This window comes from Arachis ipaensis, chromosome B1, assembly GCF_059453495.1.
Source record: "Arachis ipaensis isolate K30076 ecotype BB chromosome B1, ASM5945349v1, whole genome shotgun sequence".
Lineage (NCBI taxonomy): Eukaryota > Viridiplantae > Streptophyta > Magnoliopsida > Fabales > Fabaceae > Arachis > Arachis ipaensis.
This window is the reverse complement of record NC_142436.1, coordinates 123,991,340-124,015,804: the sequence shown is the minus strand read 5'-3', so window position 1 is coordinate 124,015,804 and position 24,465 is coordinate 123,991,340. Positions and strand designations below refer to the sequence as shown.

At 34.5% G+C, this 24,465-nt stretch overlaps 2 protein-coding genes across 5 annotated transcripts; both read right to left on the bottom strand.

Moving 5' to 3' along the window:
• Positions 1 to 14,116: 14,116 nt before the first annotated feature.
• LOC107633540 (hypersensitive-induced reaction 1 protein) lies at positions 14,117 to 17,053 on the bottom strand. 4 transcript variants are annotated; one of them, XM_088501682.1, is made up of 6 exons: positions 16,996 to 17,053; positions 15,721 to 15,919; positions 15,317 to 15,437; positions 15,125 to 15,216; positions 14,937 to 15,033; positions 14,117 to 14,802 (listed from the first exon to the last, which is right to left on the bottom strand). In XM_088501682.1, exons 2-6 carry the CDS (start codon positions 15,907 to 15,909, stop codon positions 14,435 to 14,437), a joined length of 867 nt encoding a protein of 288 aa, XP_088357808.1. In that variant the 5' UTR covers positions 15,910 to 15,919; positions 16,996 to 17,053; the 3' UTR covers positions 14,117 to 14,434. The 4 variants fall into 4 exon arrangements, with proteins under 4 accessions (XP_088357808.1, XP_016192642.1, XP_016192647.1 ...); XM_016337156.3 differs by lacking the exon at positions 16,996 to 17,053 and adding an exon at positions 16,661 to 16,972; XM_016337161.3 differs by lacking the exon at positions 16,996 to 17,053 and adding an exon at positions 16,484 to 16,647.
• A 653-nt stretch (positions 17,054 to 17,706) lies between these two features.
• Positions 17,707 to 23,835, bottom strand: LOC107633562 (protein NRT1/ PTR FAMILY 4.6). The gene is made up of 5 exons (XM_016337177.3): positions 23,686 to 23,835; positions 23,475 to 23,577; positions 23,167 to 23,384; positions 19,829 to 20,275; positions 17,707 to 19,082 (listed from the first exon to the last, which is right to left on the bottom strand). The coding sequence occupies exons 1-5, from the start codon at positions 23,686 to 23,688 to the stop codon at positions 18,075 to 18,077; spliced, it is 1,779 nt and encodes a 592-aa protein (XP_016192663.1). The 5' UTR covers positions 23,689 to 23,835; the 3' UTR covers positions 17,707 to 18,074.
• Positions 23,836 to 24,465: the final 630 nt, after the last annotated feature.

Genomic DNA, 24,465 nt, shown 5'->3' with positions numbered 1-24,465 from the left:
TGTTGGGAGCATCTTACTACCACCCTTGATGAGATGAGAGCTGCTCAAAACTTTCAGCGCCAGGAGATTTATCAGCTGAGACAGGATTATGGGCACCTGAGAGGACCATATGGATCACAGTCGGAGGAGAGAGATCCCCACCAGGGAGATTGAGGTGGTCCAGTTCCTTTCACTTCATATATTATTTTACCGTTTTTATGTTAGGTTCCTGTTTTCTGCTGTTTTGTTTTAGTTATTGCATGATCATTTGTTATTTCAATTCCTAGGTTCTAGTTTAGTTTGCTGTTTTTATTCTGTTGTTTGCTTTTAATTCTAAAAAGTGTCTCATGTATTGCTCACTAAGGTTGAATTCAAAAGAAAAGGAAGAAGAAAAAGATGTATTGCATGAGAAATAGAGTTTACAATAAAGAGTAGTCTTAATTACTTAAATGTGGTGGCATTCTTGTGATTCTGAATGCATGACATGAACCGTGCATATTTGAATTTGAATCAAGGAATGTTGATGTATAAGGAACAGGAATTTAGAGAACTATTATGAATTCTCTAAAGTTGGTGAAAGCTTAATCCTTGAAGCAAAAGAGACAGCATAAGAAAAATAAAAAGGAAAGATCCAAGGCTCTGAGCATCAATGACTAGGGAAGTCAGACATGATTAAAAGCTCAAAGAGTTATTTCCCAAGTCATATGCTTGTGGTATTTTTGTGTCAAGTAATCCTTGATACATAACACTCAGAGTCGAGATCAAATGAAATTAACAGAGTATGCCAAAAGCTTTGAGCACCACTATCTGGGAGTAACTGAAAGAAAAATCAGAACTGAAAGAGAGTTCCCCAATTAAGTGCTTGTGGTGTTTTTGTGTCAAGTAAAGCTTAAGACAAAGCATTTAAAGTCACGGCTAGACTCAAGGTGCAAAGCACCCAAGAAAATAGAATAAAAGGGAATTTGTTGTGTTCAAGGATTAAACTGAAGTATAAAAGATTAGAGAATTGATAATATTATCCGGATTCTAATTCCGAATGACAGTGACATTCCTCTGATTCAAAGGAGATTGAGATGCTAAAATTATTGAGTATCACAATAGATAAACCCCACTTCAAGAAGAGACATGAGCCTAATTGAACTCTCACATCTCATGCAAATTCACATCTTAATCATGTATTAGTTTTGGTTGCTTGAGGACAAGCAACAATTCAAGTTTGGTGTTGTGATGCGTGAGCATCTTTCATATCTTTTCCTAGTGAATTTGTATTTAAATTGTTAAGTTTAATCAAGATTAATTATCTTTTAGCCACTATCAATGCTACTTTGAGTGTGTGCAATTCTGTTTGTTTCAGATAGCATTTTGGACAAATTCGGCAGAGTTTGCGTGAAGAAACGAAGTTGCAGAAGAACAGGAGGTGGCACCAAACTTGGAGGATCTAAGTTTGGCGCCAGGAGTGCTGCAAGTCCTCATTGTGTTCGGCCTCAACGGCACCAAACTTGGGATTCTCCAAGTTTGGCACCACACTCACAGACTTCAGGAAGTATAGGGCGTTCATTTGAAGCCAAACTTGAGATACCTCAAGTTTGGCGCCAGCTAAGGAGAACAATGAAGAATTGCTTGCTGCCTCAACGGTGCCAAACTTGGCAATCTCCAAGTTTGGCACCAACCATGATAAAAAGCATAGTGGTCCCCACGATGAAGAAAAGAGCACAGATTGATTATTATTATTATTTATTAATTTTTTATTAAACTTTATTTTATTTAAAAAAAGGAAAAGATATTATTTAGTTTTAGAAAATATATTTTACATTAATTAGGATTAGATATAAAAGGAAAAAGAATCAGCCATTCAGGTGCTTCTCTTCACTTCTACCTTATTCTGCACTTACAGTTTTTCGAAATCCTAGTTTTTCTCTCTGAACCATGAGCAACTAAACCTCCACTGTTAAGGTTAGGAGCTCTGTCAATTGTATGGATTGATACTATTATTTTTCTATTTTAATTCATGTACTAATTTCTATTTCAAAAATTGTTTTCGTTCTTTATCTTATGAATCTGGGTGGAACGGAAATATGACCCTTGTTCTAATTGAGTTCTTGTATAACTTGGAAAAGCTCTTTACTTGAACAACAGCTTGAAAATAATTTCTCCTAAATTTCTAATTATCTGGACTTAACGGGATACGTGACATATAATTCTCTTATATTTGGGTAATTAGGATTTCTGTGGCATATAAACTAGAATTGAACTTCACCCTCTAATTGGAATCAAGTGACCAAGGAATTGGCAGTTGATGAAGGTTAGAGGAGACCAAAAAGGTCTAAGAAATTAGGGTTTAGTCACATATAGTTTTCCATGTATTGAATCTTGCATGATTAAAATAGTTAGTAAGAAAAGTTAATCCGAAAGATAGACATCTCTGAAGCCTTAACTGTTTTCTCCATATATTATTCACATCAATTTACTGCTTGTTTTTTTATTCTCTGAATTACTGTTTGATGATATTGAAATCTCAACACTCTTTTCTGTTTGTCTAACTACGTAAATCATTCAATCATTGTTGTTTAGTCCATTAATCCTCGTGGGATCGACCCTCACTCACCTGAGATATTACTTAGTACGACTCGGTGCACTTACCGGTTAGTTTGTGGGTTATAAATTCCACACCAGTTAGCTTATCAAAGATTCTAAATGAAAGAGGAGTGTATCATAGGTTCTCATGTCCTCACATCCATCAACAAAATGGATCTGCAGAGAGGAAGCACAGGCACATAGTGGAAATGGGTCTCACACTATTGGCTGGTGCCTCTATGCCAACCAAGTTTTGAGGAGAAGCATTCACCACAGCTGTAAAATTGATCAATATCCTGCCAACTCCAGTGCTAGATGGAGTGTGCCCTATAGAGAAACTGTTTGGAAAATAGTCTTCTTACTCAAGTCTCAGAGTTTTCGGATGTCTTTGCTTCTCTCATTCAAGGCCTTATAACAGACACAAGCTGGATTTTAGATCTTCACCTTGCACGTTCATTAGCTATAGCACAGCTCACAAGGGATACAAATGTCTCATTCAAGATGGAAAGATAATAATTATCAGAGATGTGGTATTTGTTGAAACCAAATTCCCTTTCAAGGAACTCAACAAGCAAAACTAGTCCTTAGCAGCAGCAGTTGATCAAACAACACCATGACGGAGGAAAATTGTTAGTAAAGAATTTCACAAAAATGGTGCGTTGCAAGTATAGTTCTAAACCAACAATTCAACCTCAATCAACGTTTAAATTGTTTGTCAGTTAAGCAAACCCAATAAAATTAACCGAAGTATTTAAACCTCGAGTCGTCTCTCAAGGAATTGTAGGGAAGGGTAGTTATTATTGGTTATGGGAAAGTATATTTTTGGGTTTTGAAATAAGGAACAAGTAATGTAAATAACAAGAAAATAAAATAACAACTAAGAAAAGTCCTAACAAGGATTGAGAATTGGAATTCCTATCCTCATTATCATCATCAATTGTGATGGTAATTGCCTTTTGCTTCCACTTAGTCAACCTCTAACAATGAAGGAAAGTCAAGTGAGCAAAATCAACTTAAGTTCACAAGTCCTAATCAAAGATTAGATTTAGTGACGCCTAAGCCAACTAGCAATTTTCAATCACCAATCAACAAAATAATTTTGATAACTCAAGAGTCTCTAATTGATCAATCCAACTTAAGAACATAAAAATCTAATTTAAAATCTAACCAAGCATTTTATCAAACACTTGGAAGGCATAACATAAAAACATAGAAAACTAACAAGAGAATATAATATCTAAAACCAACAATTGCAAGGAATCAATAATAACAAATGAAGAAAGAAGCAATAAACATGAAATACCTCAAATTGCATTAAATAGGAAATTGAATCTAACATGAAGGGTTCATAAATTAAATTGGGAAAATAAAGAAATCAACTAGAAAAGATAAACTAAGATGCTAGAATAATAGAATGTAGAATAGAAACTAAATTAAAAGCAAGATGGAAATCTGAATTGAAGAAGAAATAAAATTAAAAAACCTAAAACCTAGAGAGATGAAGGAGCTTCTCTCTTTAGAAAACTACATCTAAAACCTAACTAATGTGTATGAAAGTATGAATGATTGATTCCCCCCTTCCAGCTCCACTCTGCAGCCTCTAATCAGTATTTTCGGGCCTGAAATTGGGTCCAAAGAAGCTCAGAAATTGCCCCCAGCGTTTTCTGGTATCTGCAGCACGTGACGCTCTATCACACGTACGCGTCGATGGGCTTTTTACTGGCCACGCTTAGGCGTTAGTCACGCGTGTGCGTCGTATGTCTGCTGCGCTGGTCACACATACGCGTCGTCCACGCGTGCGTGTCGAAACCAGATTATGAAATACTTGATTTCTTGTGTTCCTTCTACTTTTGCATGCTTCCTTTCTATCCTCTAAGTCATTCCTGCCCTATAAACGCTGGAAACACTTAACAGACATATCACGGCATCGAATGGAAATAAGAGAAGATTAAAATTAGCGAATTTAAGGCCAAAGAAGCATGTTTTCAATCATAGCACGAAATTGGGAAGGAAAATGTAAAACATTTGAATTATATGAATAAGTGTGAGAATAAAGGATAAAATCCACTCAATTCAATTCAAAATAAACTGTAAAATAGTGGTTTATCAATCTCTCTACTTAAACATTAGCATGTCCTCATGCTAAGCTCAAGAGAAGCTATAAAGAAGTGAAGAGGAATGGGAGAATTTATGCAATGCAACCTATCTATATGAATGCAACTAAATGCAAAGTGCTTTTACGTACTTTGTTAAAAGTAAATCAAATTTGCCAAGAACAAATATGAACTGGATTCCACTAATTCAAATCATAAAATGAAGTACAAATAGAATTGCAAGAAGAAAGTAGCTCATGAAAGCCAGGAACAAAGAATCGAGCATCAAACCCTCACCGGAAGTGTATACACTCTAATCACTCAAGTGTTTAGGGTTCTATTCTCTCAATACTCTACTAACCTTGCTTTCTAAGGCTTGCTCTTCTTCTACCAATAAACAAAAATTTAATGCACAAATATACATATCAAGAGATCTTTTAAGGGTTGTAATGGGGTTAGAGTCAAGATAGGAATGTAATTGGTCAAGTGGACTAAAATCTGAATCCTTGATTAACCCAAAATCTCCACCTAACTTAAGACAATCCATGTAATTAGAATATAAAGTCTAACTACCCATTAACAATGTGGACCACATATTCATGCATCCCAATTTTGAGTACAACTCATATGCATTGCTATCACCATTTACTTTGGGGCATTTTGTCCCCTTTTTTATTTTTTTTCTTTGCTTTTTTCTCTCTTTCTTTTTTTGTTTTTATTTTTCTTTCCTTTTGTTTTTTTCTCAATACATATGATTAAGGTATTGAATGCATGAACATGTCCTCAATATTTTTTTCACATTTTTATAAAAATATACAACACCCAATTCTCAAACCAAATATTTTCAAACCCAATTTTCCCACACTTAATTCATGAGCACTCTCACTAGAACTAACCAAGGATTCAAATTAAGGACATTATTATTTTCCGCTTAGAGTTAGTGATGAGTTAAAGTAAAGAACAAATGAGGTAAAATAGGCTCAACATTGGGTTGCAAAGGATAATAAAAAGGGTAAGGCCATATGGGTATGTGAGCTATTGTGAAACAAGGCCTCAATCACGTAAGTGTATGCATACATCAAACAATGGAAATATAGAATTAAGCAAGACAAAGATCACAATTATAGAGAGAACAACACACACCAAAACAAAGCATTGGTTGATAAAATGCAACTAATTAAATAGTCTCAAAATCTCACTGGTTTTTGTGTGTTCGAGCTCCAAACCATGTTCCAAATTAAATTTCTTCAAGCAAGTTCAACAAAAATTTTAATTCAAATTAGTGAAATGATCTAAATAGTTTCTTGAAAAGAAAATCATTACTTCAACCAAGTAGTACATACATGCAAGAAACTAACTACACATACAATCTATCATGCAATACAACACTGACTACAAAGAAAATTAAACATTGGTGTTGGAAAGAAAGTAACTAACCCACGGAAGTCGGTATCGACCTCCCTACACTTAAAGATTGCACCGTCCTCGGTGCATGCAAAGATATGCAAGTGGACGTACGGGTGGCTACAATTGATGCTTGTTCTCCAAATATTGTGCACAGGAACTTGTTTGTCCCCCCAGGTAGAAATTTTCCGTTCCCCTTCTTAGTGGCCATCCTGAAAGAAGAGAAAAAAGAAAGAAGAATAACCCACAAACAAAGATATACAAACAGATAAAATACGGGTGTGCTAATGCCAAGTAATAATGAGGTTCTCAACTGCATGGTTGCTACAACATGCAAGTGAGAAAATAATATAAGGAAATGGCATATCAATAGTGCAAAAATTTCAACAATGAGGGAGAGAGAATGGGGCATGAAAAACAATATAAGTTCATATCAATGCAAAAAGAATATAAGTGTCATAAAAGATTAGCGTTGACTTATAAATAATATCACCCAATAATATAAAATAAGTCACGAAGCACCAAGACAATGAAAGAAATATTCGACAGATGAGTAAGAACATTTAACACCAATGGAAGAATAACAGACTTAGAAAAGAAAATAAAAAAATGCACAAAGTGAAAATACAATGAATGATAGTATGCAAATGTAATTTGTAAAAGAGAATGACGGATAAGAAAAATGATAAGTGAACTTTTGAAAAGTGACAGAAGAAGAAAGTAACAAAGGAAGAAGAAAGAAGAAGAAAGAAAAAAGAAAGAAGAAGAAAGGCATAAACAAGGCGCGAACGCGACGCGCGCGCATGGCTCACGCGTACGTGTGTAAACAGAAACAAGCAGGTGATGCGTGAGCGTTGTCCACGTGTATGCGTAGATGGCCCAAAATGAATAGTTACGCGCGAGCGTTGGTCATGCATACGCGTGACTACTCATCGTGCTAGACGCACCGTTGTGGCACACCTCCAGCACAAGTCTCTATTCGTTGTACCAAAAGACGCCGATTTTTCATACCACGCGTACACGTCGCTAACGTACACGCGTGGAGTCACAAAATAGCTTGTGATGCATACGTGTGGGGTGGGTTGTGCGCCAGGCACCCCTCCCGCATAGTTCCAGCGTAACTCTCTCTGTTCATTATACTAGAGAGCGAGCCTCCATACGACGCGTACGCGTCATTGACGCTTACGCGTCAGATGCAGCTTTTTTTATATATATCATCGCCAGAAATTATTAAACAACTAAACCATAAATTAAACAAAATAAATATAACTAAAAAAATGAAATTTTAACTTATTACTAATATAAACAAAAGGGAAAATTAGAAAGAATTTACCATGGTGGGGTGTCTCCTACCTAGTACTTTTAGTTAAAGTCCTTAAGTTGGACAATTGGTGAGCTCATTGTCATGGTGGCTTGTGCTTGAACTCATCTTGAAACTTCTACCAATGCTTGGATTTCCAATAAGCTCCGACATTTCCAAGTGAATTCACCAAGCCTTGATGAAATTATTCACAAGCTTTGAGCTCCCTAAGTTGATCATCTTGTATGCCGGGATTCCAAATCTTGTTTCTACACCCGTCTTTAAGTTGTATCATTGTTCCAACCGGGTGGCAAGCAATCTGAATTCTCACTGAGGCATCCCAACAACTTCCTATACCCAATCAATTGAGAACTATACCAACCATTGCACTTAGACCTTGAATATCCAACCATAACGAACCTAGGATTGTGTTGCCAACCACTAATCACCCCCTTTTACTCTTTAAACCACAAAGAGCTCTAAGTTGTCCATCCGTCTCAAGCAACCCGTATGCAAGCGAGAAATTAAAGCTTAAGGAGTAGAGAGTTACCCACTTGAATGAAAGGATGGATGGTGATGGCTTCGGGAGAGGTGTCTCCAATGGAGGCTTTGCCAATGTATGCTTCACTCTCTTCGACGCCTCTTTGATGATCTCCACCTCTTGACAAGCTTCTTCAACAATAACCTCTTCTTCAAGTCCAATGGGAGAGGATTCAATTGTAGATAAAAACTCATCAATTATTGAATCCATCTCATGATTAACCTCTTCAAAGTCTTCAACCATGATATGCTTTGGAGGTTGTACACCCTTCTCAACATCAAATTCAAACGTCTTGGAAAGGGGCTCTATGACTTGAAGTTCCCATGGAGGTTCCGCATCTCCTAAATCTTCAACCACTTCCTCTTTTTCAATAATTTCGGCGTTCTCCACCTGCTCTAGTACAAAATCCAGCTCCTCTTTGATGACTTCCACCTCTTGTTCAACCTCCCCTAATTATTCAAATATTCCTTCATTTTCAAGGGTCTCTCCTACCTCCACCTTTTGGGCCTCCTCTTGCTTCTCTTGAAGTATGGATGCGTGAACCCGATCCATTAAGTCCCTAAGATGATCCCTTCTCTCTTGTTCCATGTCAATAGCATAATTGGGATCATATTGCTCTTAGATTGATGGATATGAATAAAAAGAAGTCCACTAGAGCTTGAGGGTTGAGTATTGGGGGTAGAGGATGGATCCACACAAGATATAAGAGCTTGGAGAGTAGAGGTGAGACTGGTGAGAGTAGAGGTAAATGCAGTTTGAAGCTCATGTTGCCCTTGGTGAATAACACTAAAGATATCATCTATAGGAGCTTGGGGTGGATAAGAAGGTTCATTTGTTGGGAGAAAGGGCTCATAATAGGAGGGTGGTTCATCTTGATACGGATATGGAGATGGTGTATATCAAGGTGGTGGTTCTTGGGAGTAATTGTGTTGGAATGTGGGTGGTTCTATATATGGTTCATATGGTTCATATGGTGGTTGGTATAGTGGATAAGGGTTATGGTCATATGGAGGTGACTGGTGGAAAGGGGCTTGTGAGTATGGTGGTTCAAAGCTATGTTGAAGAGGGGATTCATATATGGTGATGGTTGTTGATTGTCACGAAGAGGTCCACCATAACCATTGTCTTAGTATGCATCATGGAATGGTTGTTGCTCATAGTGCATTGGAGGAGGTTGTTGCCAAGAGGGTTGATCAAATCCTTGTGGCCCCTCCCATCTTTGATTGTCCCATCCTTGATGCAAGCCTTCGTTGTAATCTCCACTTCCTACAACATAATTGTAACCACACTCATAGCCAAAGGGGTGAGAATTCATAATGAAAGGAGAAAATAAAAACAAAAACTAATAAGAAATAATGAAAATAAACTCTTAAAACTAGAAACAACTAACAAAGAAACAAAAAGGCAAACATATTCACAATATTCACAATAACCAATAATAAGGCACACATTTGCAACTCCCCGGCAACGGCGCCAAAAACTTGACGGAGAAAAATTGTCGGTAAAGAATTTCACAAAAATGTCGCGTTGCAAGTATAGTTCTAAACCAACAATTCAACCTCAATCAACGTTTAAATTGTTTATTACTTAAGCAAACCCAATAAAATTAACCGAAGTATTTAAACCTCGGGTCGTCTCTCAAGAAATTGCAGGGAAGTGTAGTTATTATTGGTTGTGGGAAAGTATATTTTTGGGTTTTGAAATAAGAAACAAGTAATGTAAATAACAAGGAAATAAAATAACAACTAAGAAAAGTCCTAACAAGGATTGAGAATTGGAATTCCTATCCTCATTATCATCATCAATTGTGATGGTAATTGTCTTTTGCTTCCACTTAGTCAACCTCTAACAATGAAGGAAAGTCAAGTGAGCAAAATCAACTTAAGTTCACAAGTCCTAATCAAAGATTAGATTTAGTGAAGCCTAAGCCAACTAGCAATTTTCAATCACCAATCAACAAAATAATTTTGATAACTTAAGAGTCTCTAATTAATCAATCCAAGTTAAGAACATAAAAATCTATTTTAAAATCCAACCAAGCATTTTATCAAACACTTGGAAGGCATAACATAAAAACATAGAAAACTAACAAGAGAATATAACATCTAAAACCAACAATTGCAAGGAATCAATAATAACAAATGAAGAAAGAAGCAATAAACATGAAATACCTCAAATTGCATTAAATAGGAAATTGAATCTAACATGAATGGTTCATAAACTAAATTGGAAAAATAAAGAAATCAACTAGAAAAGATAAACTAAGATGCTAGAATAATAGAATGTAGAATAGAAACTAAATTAAAAGCAAGATGGAAATCTAAATTGAAGAAGAAATAAAAATAAAAAACCTAAATCCTAGAGAGAGGAGAGACCCTCTCTCTCTCTAGAAAACTACATCTAAAACCTAACTAATGTGTATGAAAGTATGAATGATTGATTCCTCCCTTCCAGCTCCACTCTGCAGCCTCTAATCAGTATTTTCGGGCCTGAAACTGGGTCCAAAGCAGCCCAGAAATTGTCCCCGGCATTTTCTGATATCTGCAGCACGTGACGCTCTGTCACGCGTATGCATCAACCATGCGTACGCATCGATGGGCTTTTTACTGGCCACGCGTAGGCGTCAGCCATGCGTGCGCATCGTATGTCTGCTGCGCTGGTCACACATACGCGTCGTCCACGCGTGCGCGTTGAAACCTGATTCTGAAATACTTGATTTCTTGTGTTCCTTCCACTTTTGCTTGCTTCCTTTCTATCCTCTAAGCCATTCCTGTCCTATAAACCCTGGAAACACTTAACAGACATATCACGGCATCAAATGAAAATAAGAGAAGATTAAAATTAGCAAATTTAAGGCCAAAGAAGCATGTTTTCAATCATAGCACGAAATTGGGAAGGAAAATGTAAAACATGCGAATTATATGAATAAGTGTGAGAATAATAGATAAAATCCACTCAATTCAATACAAAATAAATCGTAAAATAGCGGTTTATCACACCACAGGTGCCAACTATTCCTAAACTCCCAGTATCAACAGCTCAAAGTCACTCAAGTTTAATCTCAACACCAACACCAGAACCTTCACCCTCAACACCTCATTCAAGTCCAACCACAACGAATAACCCCTCAAGAGTCCTTTCTCATCAAATAAGAGACAATCTTCTTCAAACATCATCACAGCAATTCTTGAGTACTCAACAAGTAACAATGCCAACTTCAATTCAACAACAGCCTCAATCAGCTCAACAAGTAACAATGCCAGCTTCAATTCAACAATAGCCTTAATCAGCCAGCAACACTCAAAGGCCAGTAGCAGTGTCCTCAATTCCAACACCAGTTCCAATTAATGACATAGAGATTGTACTTCTAATCTCTGAACCACCTCGCACAATAGTTACAAATGTGCATCCTATGACAACCAGAAGTACGGCAGGGATAGTAAAGCCTAAGGCATTTCAGGCAAGCCTAGAACCAAGGAGTGTGAAACAGGCCCTCAACATGCCTGAATGGAAAGTAGCTATGGACTTGGAGTATGATGCCTGGATGAAAAACAACACATGGGAGCTAGTGAAGCTGCCTCCAAACAGAAGTGCGATAAGGAGTAGATGGGTGTTCAGAGCCAAGTACAACTCAGATGGGCCTTTTCAAAAATACAAGACAAGGCTAGTTGCTCAAGGTTATGCACAAAGACCAGGATTCGACTTCACAGAAACCTATAGCCCTGTAGTAAAACCCACCTCCATAAGGATAATACTGTCTATTGCCTTGGCAAACTCATGGCTAATAAGGCAACTTGATGTCAACAATGCCTTCCTTTATGGTGACCTGATGGAGGAAGTGTATATGAAGCAGCCTCAAGGGTTCGAACAGGGAGATTCATCACTAGTTTGAAAATTAACAAAGGCTCTCTATGACCTAAAACAAGCACCAAGGGAATGGCATTACAAGCTGGCTAATGGTCTAAGTGACATTGATTTCAAGCCCACAAAATCTGATGTGTCAGTTTTTCAAAGTGATCTTAATGGAACAAAAACGTTTGTGCTGGTTTATGTAGATGACATAATAGTCACTGGTGAGTCTGAAGATACAATAAAGCAAGTCATCGAGCAGTTGAATGCAAAATTCGCTCTAAAGGACATGGGAAGCCTACACTACTTTCTTGGAATTCAAGTGACAAATACAAGCAATGGTGGTTTGATTCTCACCCAGCAAAAATACATAAAGGAACTTATGAAGAAGGCCAACATGGTGGGCTGCACCTCGTGCCACACTCCCCTGCCATCTACAGTCAAACTATCAGCTTGTGGTAGTGCCAAATTTCATGACTCTGCACTTTACATGTCCATAATTGGCAGCCTTCAGTACCTTACTGTGACAAGACCTGAAATATCATATAGTGTACACAAGCTAGCACAATTTATTCAATCCCCACTGAAGTCTCACTGGAAAATGATAAAAAGGGTGCTTAGGTACTTGAATGGAACTTTTAACCATGGGCTGCATCTAAAGAAGGAAGGCTCGATGACGATCACTGCCTATAGTGATTCAGATTGGGCTGAGGATCCTGATGACAGAAAATCCACCAGTGGCTACTGCATCTTCCTAGGATCAAATCTGGTGTCCTGGGGTTCGAGGAAGCAAACTGCAGTGGCAAAGTCTAGTACTGAGACAGAATATAGAAGCGTCGCAGACCTTGTTGTTGAGCTGATTTGGGTGAAGAACCTACTTTTTGAGCTCTAATTTCCACCAAAAGAGCCTCCCTGCTCTACTGCGACAACTAAAGTGCAGTGTTGCTGGCTGCAAATCCCATCTTACATTCCAAATCTAAGCACTTTGAGATTAATCTTAACTTTGTGAGAGATCATGTTAACAACAGGGACAAAGCAGTAAGTCACATTCGAGGATCAGTGCAAGTGGCTGACATCCTAACTAAATCTATCCCTTCAAAGGCTTTTCTGCACTTTAGGGATCGGTTAAGTATTGTTGAAGCTACAGCCGTGTCCCAGAAACAAGATACAGTTGCTGTGAAAAACAAGGAAGAAGAAAACTAGAGATGATGATGAGTGTATTAAGCATTGTGATCAAGTCAGTTGAGAAGCATGTGCACTGCTGTGAAGTCAATTCAGTTAGAATCAGTTACAAGCTTCAGCTGCAAGTTTCAGTTAGTTAGTTACTAGCTTCCAGAAGCTTCAGTTAGTTATCAATTTAGCTGTGTTATCTCTCAGCTATAAATAGCTAAAGTCTACTTGTAATTTACACTTTTCTTATTCACTTTCACTCTGCTCAATAACAGAACTCTTAATTCTTCTCTCAAATCTCATTCTCATCCCTTCTCTCGATCTTCATCATGCTTCTCTACTAAGCTCAGTTATGTTCTTCATCTTCTGTGTGCCTAAGGCACTGATACCTTCAAATACAACTTAATTTGACTTCGCTAATGAAAACAGAGTTGTTGCTTTACTTTCCATTCCGATCCGATTTTGTTGATTCTCTCCAGATTCGGCGCTACTACTTCTATCCCTTTTGGCCGAATTTAAATAGATGCATTGGCCACCCAGAAGCATTTTTCATTTGTGCAAAAAAATTGATTGTGAAGTAGCATACTACTTAATTCAACAATTAGCCTAATTTTATGGATACTAGATGGTGCATCATTCCTTATATTATCATTTTATATATAGTTAGTTACATTCTGGTTGAGCACCAATCAGAACCTTGTTACTGAGTATGAAACTATATCACATTGCACACTGCACATAAAAGAAAATCATAGGTATATATATTGCATCACCATATTTCCATGCAGTGGTGGAGCTTAGTTCAGACAAGGGGTGGCCATGGCCCCCCAAATTTTTTATAAAAAATTTAGTAGTACTTTTTCAAAAGATAAAAAATAGTTCAATTGACTTAAATACTTTATGACTTAAAGTATCTAATAAGTTCAATAAACAACATCCTCTCTATCTTTAGGTTTAAATATAAAAAATTAGATATCTTTTATTTATTTAATTTAATTTTTTATATAATAAAAAATAATAAAATATTCAATAAGTATTAATATTATTGTATTTGTATAAATTGATAAAAAAATTCAATAAATATTATAAATTTTAATATTTGTCCTTCTAACTTTTTCTTTATATATTTTACAGGATATATATTCAAATTTTTATATAAAATAATAATGAAAAATCAAAGAATTGATACATTTTTTAAGAGGAAGGCTAATATTTAAGAAGGAGAACATATAACTTTTACAATATCAACACATGTAGATAGTTCTTCTACTTTAATGAATTACGAAGAAAGTGAGATATAACCTTCAAAAGTTCAAAAAGTTATATCTGATGACTTTAACTTTAACTTTTTGGAACGAGATCTTAAAAAAGGGCTTTAAATTTGGCAGTATCACCCAAACCAGAGAGATGAGATTAGACGAACTTATCTTAAACGAGATCCATATAAAAAAATATTTTGACAATTATTTTCTATTTGGCCCCCCCAAAATTTTGTTTCAAGTTCCGCCACTGTTTCCATGCAAACTAATCATGTGTCTGATGATGAGAAGCCTGAAGAAGTCCATCGCGAATCTGCGTAGCTACATCTCGAACCGCGCCAGGTCCGTGTGGAATGAACACAGCAGAGGACTTGGAGGCAGCACCAATTTCTTTCATGGTGTCAAAATATTGAGTGACAAGGACCATATCCATGACATCTTTTGCAGTTGTCCCCGGTACATTAACTGAGAATCCAAGAACACTGTCTCTCAAACCATCCACAATGGCTTGGCGTTGGCGCGCAATACCCAGCCCGGAGAGGTATTTAGACTCTGCCTCGCCCTCGGCTCGCTTAATTTGCAAGATCTTCTCTGCCTCGGCTTTCTCAGTCGCGGCCACCCTCAATCTTGCAGCTGATCAAAGACAGAATAAACAAGCATATAGTATTAGGCATAGACAGAAACTTTATATGACAAAAAAACATGCTGTAAGAAAACTCACTATCTTATATAAAATAAAATAAGAATTGAAAAACAAAAAGCTATACCAGCATTGATTTCATTCATAGCTCTCTTCACATGCTCATCTGGCTCTATATCAACAATCAATGTTTGAACAATTTCATATCCATAAGCTGACATAGCCTGTTATAGCCATGAAATCATCAGATTCATATTCGCATTAGTCCATACTTTACAATATCACTAAAATACTAATTAAATAAAATCATGAAACCTTCTCAAGTCCTTGTTCCACAGCTCTGGCAATATCATTTTTCTGCTCAAAAGTATCATCTAAGTTGAGTTTTGGAACACTCGCCCTAATCACTGCAATCAAAATAGCAATGTCACAATATCACAATAGATGATAGTTTATCTTCTTAACCACAATGTGCTTCTTAGTGTATAGTAGTGTTATGATTTATACCATCAAAAACATAGGCTTGAATTTGGCTCTTGGTATTGCTAAGTTTGTAAAAAGCATCACTGGCTTTGTCTGCGAGGGCTCGATATTGAATAGAAGCAACAACATTGACAAATACATTATCCTGTAGCAAAAACAAAACAAAAAGGCCAAAACCAATCAAGTGTAATTCAATAGAAATTTATACAGAACAACATGTTATTATGCATAGAATTATATCATTCAAAAAAGTAGATTGACAATTTCTCAAATTGATTTCTTTTTGTTAAGAAAATTTAACAAAAACACTTTTATTAACTACAAAATATTGTGGTTAATAAAAAATATTGTAAAAATGTTAAAAGTATGACCTTTTTAATTTTGCAATATAATTTAGTTACAACCAAAGTATGAAACAAGAGCAAAACCTTTGTCTTAGTCTCACAGCGAACATCCAACTGCTGCAGGCGGAGAGAGAGATGACCGGCAAGCCGGTCTCCGGTCACCCATGGTATGCAATGGCACCCTGGCTCGAGAACTTCTTCAAACTTTCCAAATCTTTCTTTTATAACCACCGTTGATTGTTCAACTACCACACAACAGAAAAGATTTCCCATTTGCTCTTAACTGTAACAATTCAAAAATCCTATCATTTCTAGGATCATGTTGCCTACTCCTATTAGCTTAAAAATAATTATTCATGTTGCCTCCTCTGATGAGGTTATGCTTTTGGAATGAATGATTTTATGAAATAATATTAAAATTCTATGTCCGAAGAATTAAGAGTTCAATTTTTGGTGAACCCAAAAATGTAAAAAATAGCATAAGAACAATTAAAAAGAGAAAAAAAAGCCGCAAAAATCAAGCAAACCGTGTTAGAGTCATGTTGCCTACAAAATCCCAACCAAATAAATGTTCATCATGGTAATAAAATAAAATCCCTACAAAAACCCCTTTTGTTTCAGTTGGTGTATTCATGCACTAGAAGTGAGGTACATTTATCAAGGAATAATTGACTGGACCATTCAACAAAACAGAAGGGAACATGAATAAACTTTGAGAGTTTAATCCAAAGATCACCAAAATCAGATAGGAATTAGTTGAAAGAAATAAAGAAAAAGTTTGAACAAAACAATAAATAAAATGAACTGTTATGCAGGAAAGAAAACAAAATGGCAAATCAAAGTTCACCTTCCGACAAGGATTCCCAAATATTTAACAAGTTATGAAACCATTAGCAATCTCATATAATCATTGCATCTTAACTCTCGAGTTATCTGCACTAGTGAGATTATGTTGATCCAAAACTGTACATAAGAATTTAACAGACAAACATAATTAATGACTCAAGATTCATCAAAACAATACCTCAAAACTATAGATAGGCTTTGAAAAGCTGATTTGATGAAAGAACTGAGAAGGCTCTTTCTCTTTGCTAACTACTTAATTGGGATTTGGGAAAGAGAGAATTTCATGTACAGTTAACTTAAATTACAAGCTAATCGACAATTACATTACATCCTAATCCTATTCTTGATATTCATGTTCATTAACTATGGCAAAATTTGTTTTCTAACCATATATTATTCTAATGGAATGCATATAAAAAACAAATTAGTAGCACTGTCTATGAATAAAATTTTATAGCTAACTAAAATGACAAACAAATCCAGCTAAGTTAGCTATCATGTTGTCACAACAACCTAGAAAAGTATAGGCACTTGGACATGAAAACTTCAAAGGGATAGAGGTATATGACAGTTGTGATTGTTTAAATAATCTGCCGAATAATTGAACCTATGTACTGATTATTAGAGGCAATTGAAGCTAAATGACAAAGGTGGCAAAGCATAATTAAATTGTTAAGATTCGCCCAAAATCAGATAAAGCATCTTTTCACTGCAAACAAACAGTGCAGCGCATAGTGAAATTGAGCTACAATGCAAGGTAGCTATGAGTTATTTACTAGGGTTTTTTTAAACAAAAAAAAAATCCGTGATCTTTAATCTCTCACTCTAAAAGAAAAAAAAATATATAGTTTTGTATTGGATAAACTAGTTTACTTTGCCTAATATGGTTGAGGATTACGTTTATTGTCTTTGGCGGAACCATAATTATTAAATTCGGATTGGACCAGATTGTTTAACCGGAAAACAATGGCTCGGTTTAATATTTTGATAATTGAAACAAGTGAACTGGTCAACTTCAATAAAATCAGTGTGAATCGTCTCTGAATCAGAATAATCAAACCACACACTGATATTAGCATTATAAATTAATGAAAGCTAAAAATATAAGTTAATTTTTTTAAAAAAAAAAGTTAAAATTAATTTAAAAAATTTGAACTTTTAGTGTTAGAAATTTAGAATTCTATTTCCAACACTAGCTAGTAAATTTGTAGTTGGATTGGATAATATTTCTCAAATGGCCACAAGCTAAGATAAGGTATAATAATATTAGTTACAAGCAAGGTATAATACCAAACCATCAATTATATTGTTCCATGCAAACACCTCTCAACTCTCTCAAATCTCTTGCCCTTATTATTCAACATTCCATGGAAGCTAGTAAGGATTCACACCTAATACATAAATAACTAGTCTCGAAAAATTTCTTTAAACATGTTAAATTTATCATATTACTTTCTAGACACGTTCACATAAAAACTGATGAATCCATGAATAGCAAATGCATCGTAAATAAAGCTAATCATGAAACTCATTATTATTGTAAATAACCGTGTCTAAAGTTGATATGATGAAGTTGAAGAAGCTACAAGAAATCAAAGCACTGATCTAGGTGGTGGTATTATTATCATATTTGTGTATTTGTAGGAAGAAGCCCAGAATAGATAATGAAGAAAGTTGATTCCACTAAGAGCACAGAGAAACCAGTAAAACCTCTCAAGATGATAGTGATTCAAGTTGGAACCCAACAACCATGGCGTGTGTCCAACCACACTTGTGACCTTGTTAATGAGCGAAACAAGAACAGTGCTGGAGTAATAACCCATGGCAAGAGAAGCCCAAGAAAGCGCGGTTGCAAGAGACCTCATGCTCCATGGCGCTTCAGTGAAGAAGAACTCCATCATCCCAGCAAGAGTGAAAAGATCAGCAGAGCCAAGAAACAAGTACTGTAACGCCACCCACAAGAACGTTATGGGAAGAGGCTCCGTTGAATCCGTTAGACCATGAATCAACGCCGTTTTCTTTCTCTTTGTTTCGACTAACGCGGCAACTGCCATGGCCACTATGGAAAGAACCAACCCTGTTCCAATTCTTTGTAAATGCGTGATTCCAGTTTCGGTTCTGGTTATTTTTCTTGCGAATGGGAGGATGGCGTGGTCGTACATGGGGGCAAGAACCATGATGAAGAGAACTGGGAATACAGGGAGAGAAGCTGGTGGGACCTTGAAGGAACCAAGATTTGTGTCCATGGTGGATGATTGTTGGATTGAGAAGGTGGAAAGTTGAGCTAGGCAACAGTTTAGCATTATGGTTGACATGAAAATGGGGAGGATTCTTAGGACTACTTTGACTTCTTCAACTTCCTTCACTCTGCATTGGAGCATTGGGTGGCATGGTTGTGATGTCACTGCTCTGTTCAGGAATTTGAGGCTTTCGGATAACGGGCTTTGATGATGATATTGATGAGCTTCCTTGACATTGTTGTTGGTTTCCTCTGTTTCAAGTATTTCAGATGGGCTTGTGGACATGCTCATGTTCATTATAGCATTGCTTGAGTTCTTCCCTGCTTTGCACCACTTGTCGCAAATTGCTGCTGCAATTACCTGATTGTGTTTCATTTTAGTTTATTCAGTGAACTTTATTTATATACATAGAAAAAGTATAGGCAGATAATAAAAATATTAAATAACATGAATAATGAATATATTGAATATTTATTTTGTGTGCGGATAGTTAATATTAAGATTTAGGTGGATAATTTTAAAGTCCAGTATGTTTCGATTTAATTGGTAGTTGTTCATGTTATTTAAGAAAGTTATTGGTTATTTATCATTATCCATATATATATATATATATATGGTAGGTTGTTTTAGTTTTTTCCGAATCAATTATTATTTAATTATTATCAACCATCCTACCAACTAAAAATTAATCGTGAAATTAACAATTCACACATAATACGTACTAAAAAACAATTTATATTATTAAAAATGTATAAAACAAATATATTAGAAATGTGTGAAACAAATATTATTCACATAATATTTTTATTATTATATTTTATCTCATATATATGAAATTAACTAATTCAAATGTCAAATATTAAAATTATCACGTGTACATAAAATATTAATCATTAAATTAGTCATATATATTTTATTAATTTATTGTGCAATGGTTGCAGTTTAATGATATGACATGAAATGTAATATTCGGTCAATGTCATCTCAAACTTACATTAGCAAAACAATAACGATACACGTAAATTTTTTCAAAGACTATTATAGTGATATAATTGTAAGAAGTAAATTAATATTATTGGAAATATAAATGGTTAGAGTATATAAACCTTGAGCATGGTTGTGATGGGGCTTCCAACAGGAACCTTGTTCCTGTACTTGTGAGAACCAAGAAGAAAAAGTGGAATAGAGATCAATATTGATGCAGTTGAGACACCCAAACCCCATTGCCAACCCTTGTTGTCTTCAATCCAAACCACAACAGTGACTGCAATCAAAGCACCACATGAGAGGCTAAACACATAGTAATTAAAGAATGAAGACCTCTGCTTCCTTCCCTCTGCTGTGCTCTCGTCAAACTGCTCTGCACCGTGCGGAGGAAGCGATCCTTTGATGCCGCCGACGCCGAGCGCCACCAGATACAGCCCTGCAAATAGCATAGCTGCATCTCCACCACCGTCAACTTTCTCGCATGCACCACTGTTGGTGGTTCCCATGATGCAGCCTGGTGGTTTCAGTGCTGGTATATGAGCTTGTATTGTTAGAATTAGTAGACCCTGTTTCCATGCATGCATTCATTAATCATGTATAACTATTGATGTTTAAATCAAGATTTGATGAACTCAAACGAAAATTATGTGATCGATCTTGATTTGATTAATCCATGGTTCTTGGTTAAGTTTAGGGTTTTGCTAATTATAATGAAGAGGCTAACATAATTTAAAAATTGATTCAATTGGAATTTTGTTCTACATTCTCTTATATCGAGTTGACTATTTTTTTATCATTGAATATAGTGTGAAACCAAAATTAATTAAATCTCATTCTCTATCTTGTAATTGAAAAATAAAAGTTTAATACATAAATATAAAAGAGCAAAAATAACGAGAATATTAGATGACTAATATTTTTTTAATTTTTGCTTGAATCAATACTAATGGATTCTCTATGTTTTTCACTAAAAACTATTGATTCTCTAATATTTTCTAAAATTAATATCAAAATATTTATCAATTTTGCACATAAAAATGGGGACACTAGCTGGGTTATGTCAAGCTTGAGCATAATGTAACCAAGTGTGGGGCTCGGAACTTTCATATGTGTGTATATTGTGGTATGTGTAATTTATCATGATTCTTTTGTCTTTCATTAATTTTGTTCTTCAATTTTACTTATATCTTGGTTCACATTTGTATATATATTATGTGTCTGATCACGTTATCTTTTAAGTTAAAAACTAATTTATCATAAATTTGAGTTTTGTTTAAAAATTTATTACTGATTAATGAATTATTACATAAATTTAATGAAATTTGAACTCCCAAATAATACAATAAAGGTAAGTATTTAAATAAAAAAAAGAAAAAGAGAAAAAACCCATATATATCATTTATTTCTCTCTCTTTCTCTTTTTCTATATCTTTTCACACTCTCACTGTGTATGTGAGCAACTAACTTATCTTAATAGTGAGCTAGCTAGGTTGAGTACTTTTGAAGCAGGGCAACATACATCAAGGTGGGGCTAGGCACCTTACTATGTGGAACCTATCAAAATGGGGACTACATATGGTTATCACGTGCTTTAATATATTTAATTGGTTGAATCATTAATCTAGAATTGACCTTCTAGATAGGGTGGCAAGCGGGAAAGTCCACCCCACCCTGTCTTGCCAGAAGCCTGCCGTTTGGTGGGCTGGCTCGTTCCGCCCCGCCTAATGAGGCGGTTCTAGAATCTCGTCCCATTCTATTCCGTCTCGCTTAATTGTGGGTTGGCGAGCTGGCGGGCTAAGTCCGTCAAAGCTCTTCTTTTTTTTTTTTTACTATTAACTACTAAATAATATATATAATTTCACAACTATATTAATAAATTTATAATTTTAATGGCATAAAAAATTATATTTTTATATTCACAAACATTAAAGTCTTTGTAATTATAAATATCTAATAAATATAATTATAAACCAAGTTTTCATCCAAAACATAAGTATAAATATTCTCTCCAAAGTAAAATAAACATAATCTAAAACATAATTATAAATATTGTCTCCAAAGTAACATAAACATAATCCAAAACACTCAATTTTTATCTTCATACTCTTGTAAGTTAGGTTCGGGGAAGTTACGTTTTGGCCAAAAAATTACAAAAATACCCCTTCACTAAAAAAAACCTTAGCCCTGCGGAGAAGCCCACCCTGCCCCCACCAAAGCCCGCGGTTTAAGCGGTGCGGGTTAGGCGGACTTTTGCTATTTGGCGGTCCCGATTTTTCAGCCCGACCCGCCTTTTTTAGCGGGTTACACGGACCAACCCGACGAATTTAGGCCCGTTTACCACCCCTACTTCTAGATATTTCATAGCTGATTCTTCCTATATTCCTTTTTTAATTGGTTAATTTCGTTTATTAGGAAACTTATTGATCTTATTTTTAGAATATTTTAAGTCACTATTTGATATTTATTATACAACTATTATTATTTACTTTCTTTATTTATTTTCTTTTTCATTCTGAGTATAATGAACTTCAAAATAAATACTAATCTATCTAAAAGCATGATCTGTTGGGTGGTAATTAAACACCAAGTATGTGTATGTGTTTATTTTATTAGTTTAATTATTTTATTAGTTTTTATAATTTTATTAAATTTATAATATAATTTTTATATATTTTTAATTAAATTTTTATATTATTTTTAATTTTATAATTAGATTATTATTAGTATAAAAGATATTAGAATTAACATAATACTTTTCTATAAATTAAAAGTATTTACAATTAAAAATCTAACTAATTATATCTTTAACTACATATTTTTTAAAAATAATATTTCATTAATTTTAATATTTTCGACTCAAAAATGATATAATTACAAAATTAAAAGTAATGTAAAGATCTAATTAAAAGAAAAAAAATATAAAGATCAAATTATAGAAATTAACAGAATAATTTTTCATTCTATATATAATTAATAGTATTTCAAAAATATTAAGAGCTAATATTTTTACTAAAAAGAAATAGCTAATAATGTCTTAAATATAAAATAAATAAAAAATTGGTTACCTAGTATTTTTTTTAATAAAATAAGTATCACTAATTATATATATTAGATTCATCATTTATTTTCTAAAAACATTATTATAAATAGAAAATAAAATTCTATTCGTATTATAACTATATATGTTTTATAGTTTAAGCTAATTGACCAATAACAAATAGTCTTAGATGAGTTATTATGGTATGACAGAAACTTATTTAACCCTGCTTTTACTTTGTCAATGATTATGTATGCATATGATATTCAAGCACCTAGTAATAACGGAAATAATCTTGAAGCATTTTCCTACAAAATCAACAATATTACTGGCCAACATAATTAAACACTACTAATACTTGAGGGAATAAGAGAAGAAGGTTATATAACTATTATATTAGTTGTAATAAGAATTAATTACCACGAATTCTATAGCAGCACTTATGAGATATATGGAATAAGTGGTGAAAAAAGCATCTGCAAGGAATCCACCAAGAATAGCAAGAAGAAAAGCTGTTCCCATGAAGTTTGTGACAATGTTGGCAGAGCTGGATGGTGAAAAGTGCATGAATTTGGACACGTACATAACAAGATTACTTGCATTTGCAATATATGCTAGGTTCTCCAATACCTCCACCGCTGTAATTTAATTAATTTCTCATGTATAAAGTATTTAATAATTTTGTTAGAAAGACGATATATATTATGACGTCAGCAAAAGTAACTAACCTAAAACGAAGGAAGCTGCAAGCATTCCACCATGAACTCCTCTTATGGCAGGTCTGTTCCTCCAATCTATGTACCCTTCCCATACCTGCATCTGTGCTTCATCCTAAACAGTTTACAATATATATATATATATATATGGTGTTAATTATTATAATAAGAACTAAGATATAAGAGTAAAGGATCGATCAGCGAAGGTTTTGAAGTGTGTTACCATGGCTAATATATCCAGTGAGTTTATCTTAATTAATGTTTATGAAGCTAATAATAAGGAAAAAAGATATAAAGTGGTGGCATGCACAATTATAATACTGCTACTTCTAGTACTAGTTCTTGATATATATTCTTCAAGAATGTGCTTTAATTTATTTCTGTTATATCTTGGAAGTGTGGTGAACAGATCTTGCATTTATAGCTGTGGCAAATGGAATTTATTACAGAAAGATCCATGGAAAGATCTAGATTCTAGACTTCATGAAAGCAACCTTTCTGATCTTTTCACCCTTACGTTGTGTGTTTGTTGGTGATCTTGACACTTTTCTACTGTGTCTCAACCTCTACTGTACTCTAATCTTGGTTTTCATATTGGTCTGATCTAGAGAGAAAAAGTAACACGCATGAAAAAGAAAAATATTAATGGGTTATCAAAATTTTTTTTTTATTAATTAGTTATTAATATTTAAAAGTATAGAATAAAATATATTATCAAATAATTAAAAGATTAAAAAATTAAATTAAAAAATTTAAATTAATAATTAAATAATAATAAAAAATAATAAATTCTGATAATTTTTAATATTTTTTTATAATAAAATATGCTGGCACCCTTTTTTTTTGCATTTGCTTTATATTTGTGCGTGGGTGTTCTCCTTATATATTATGTCATTAGTAAAATAATAATTATATTCTGTATATGAATGGTTAAGTAGTCAATTCATTCACTTATTTATTAAAAATTTAAATTTTGTTTAATTTTATGTATATAATAATTTAT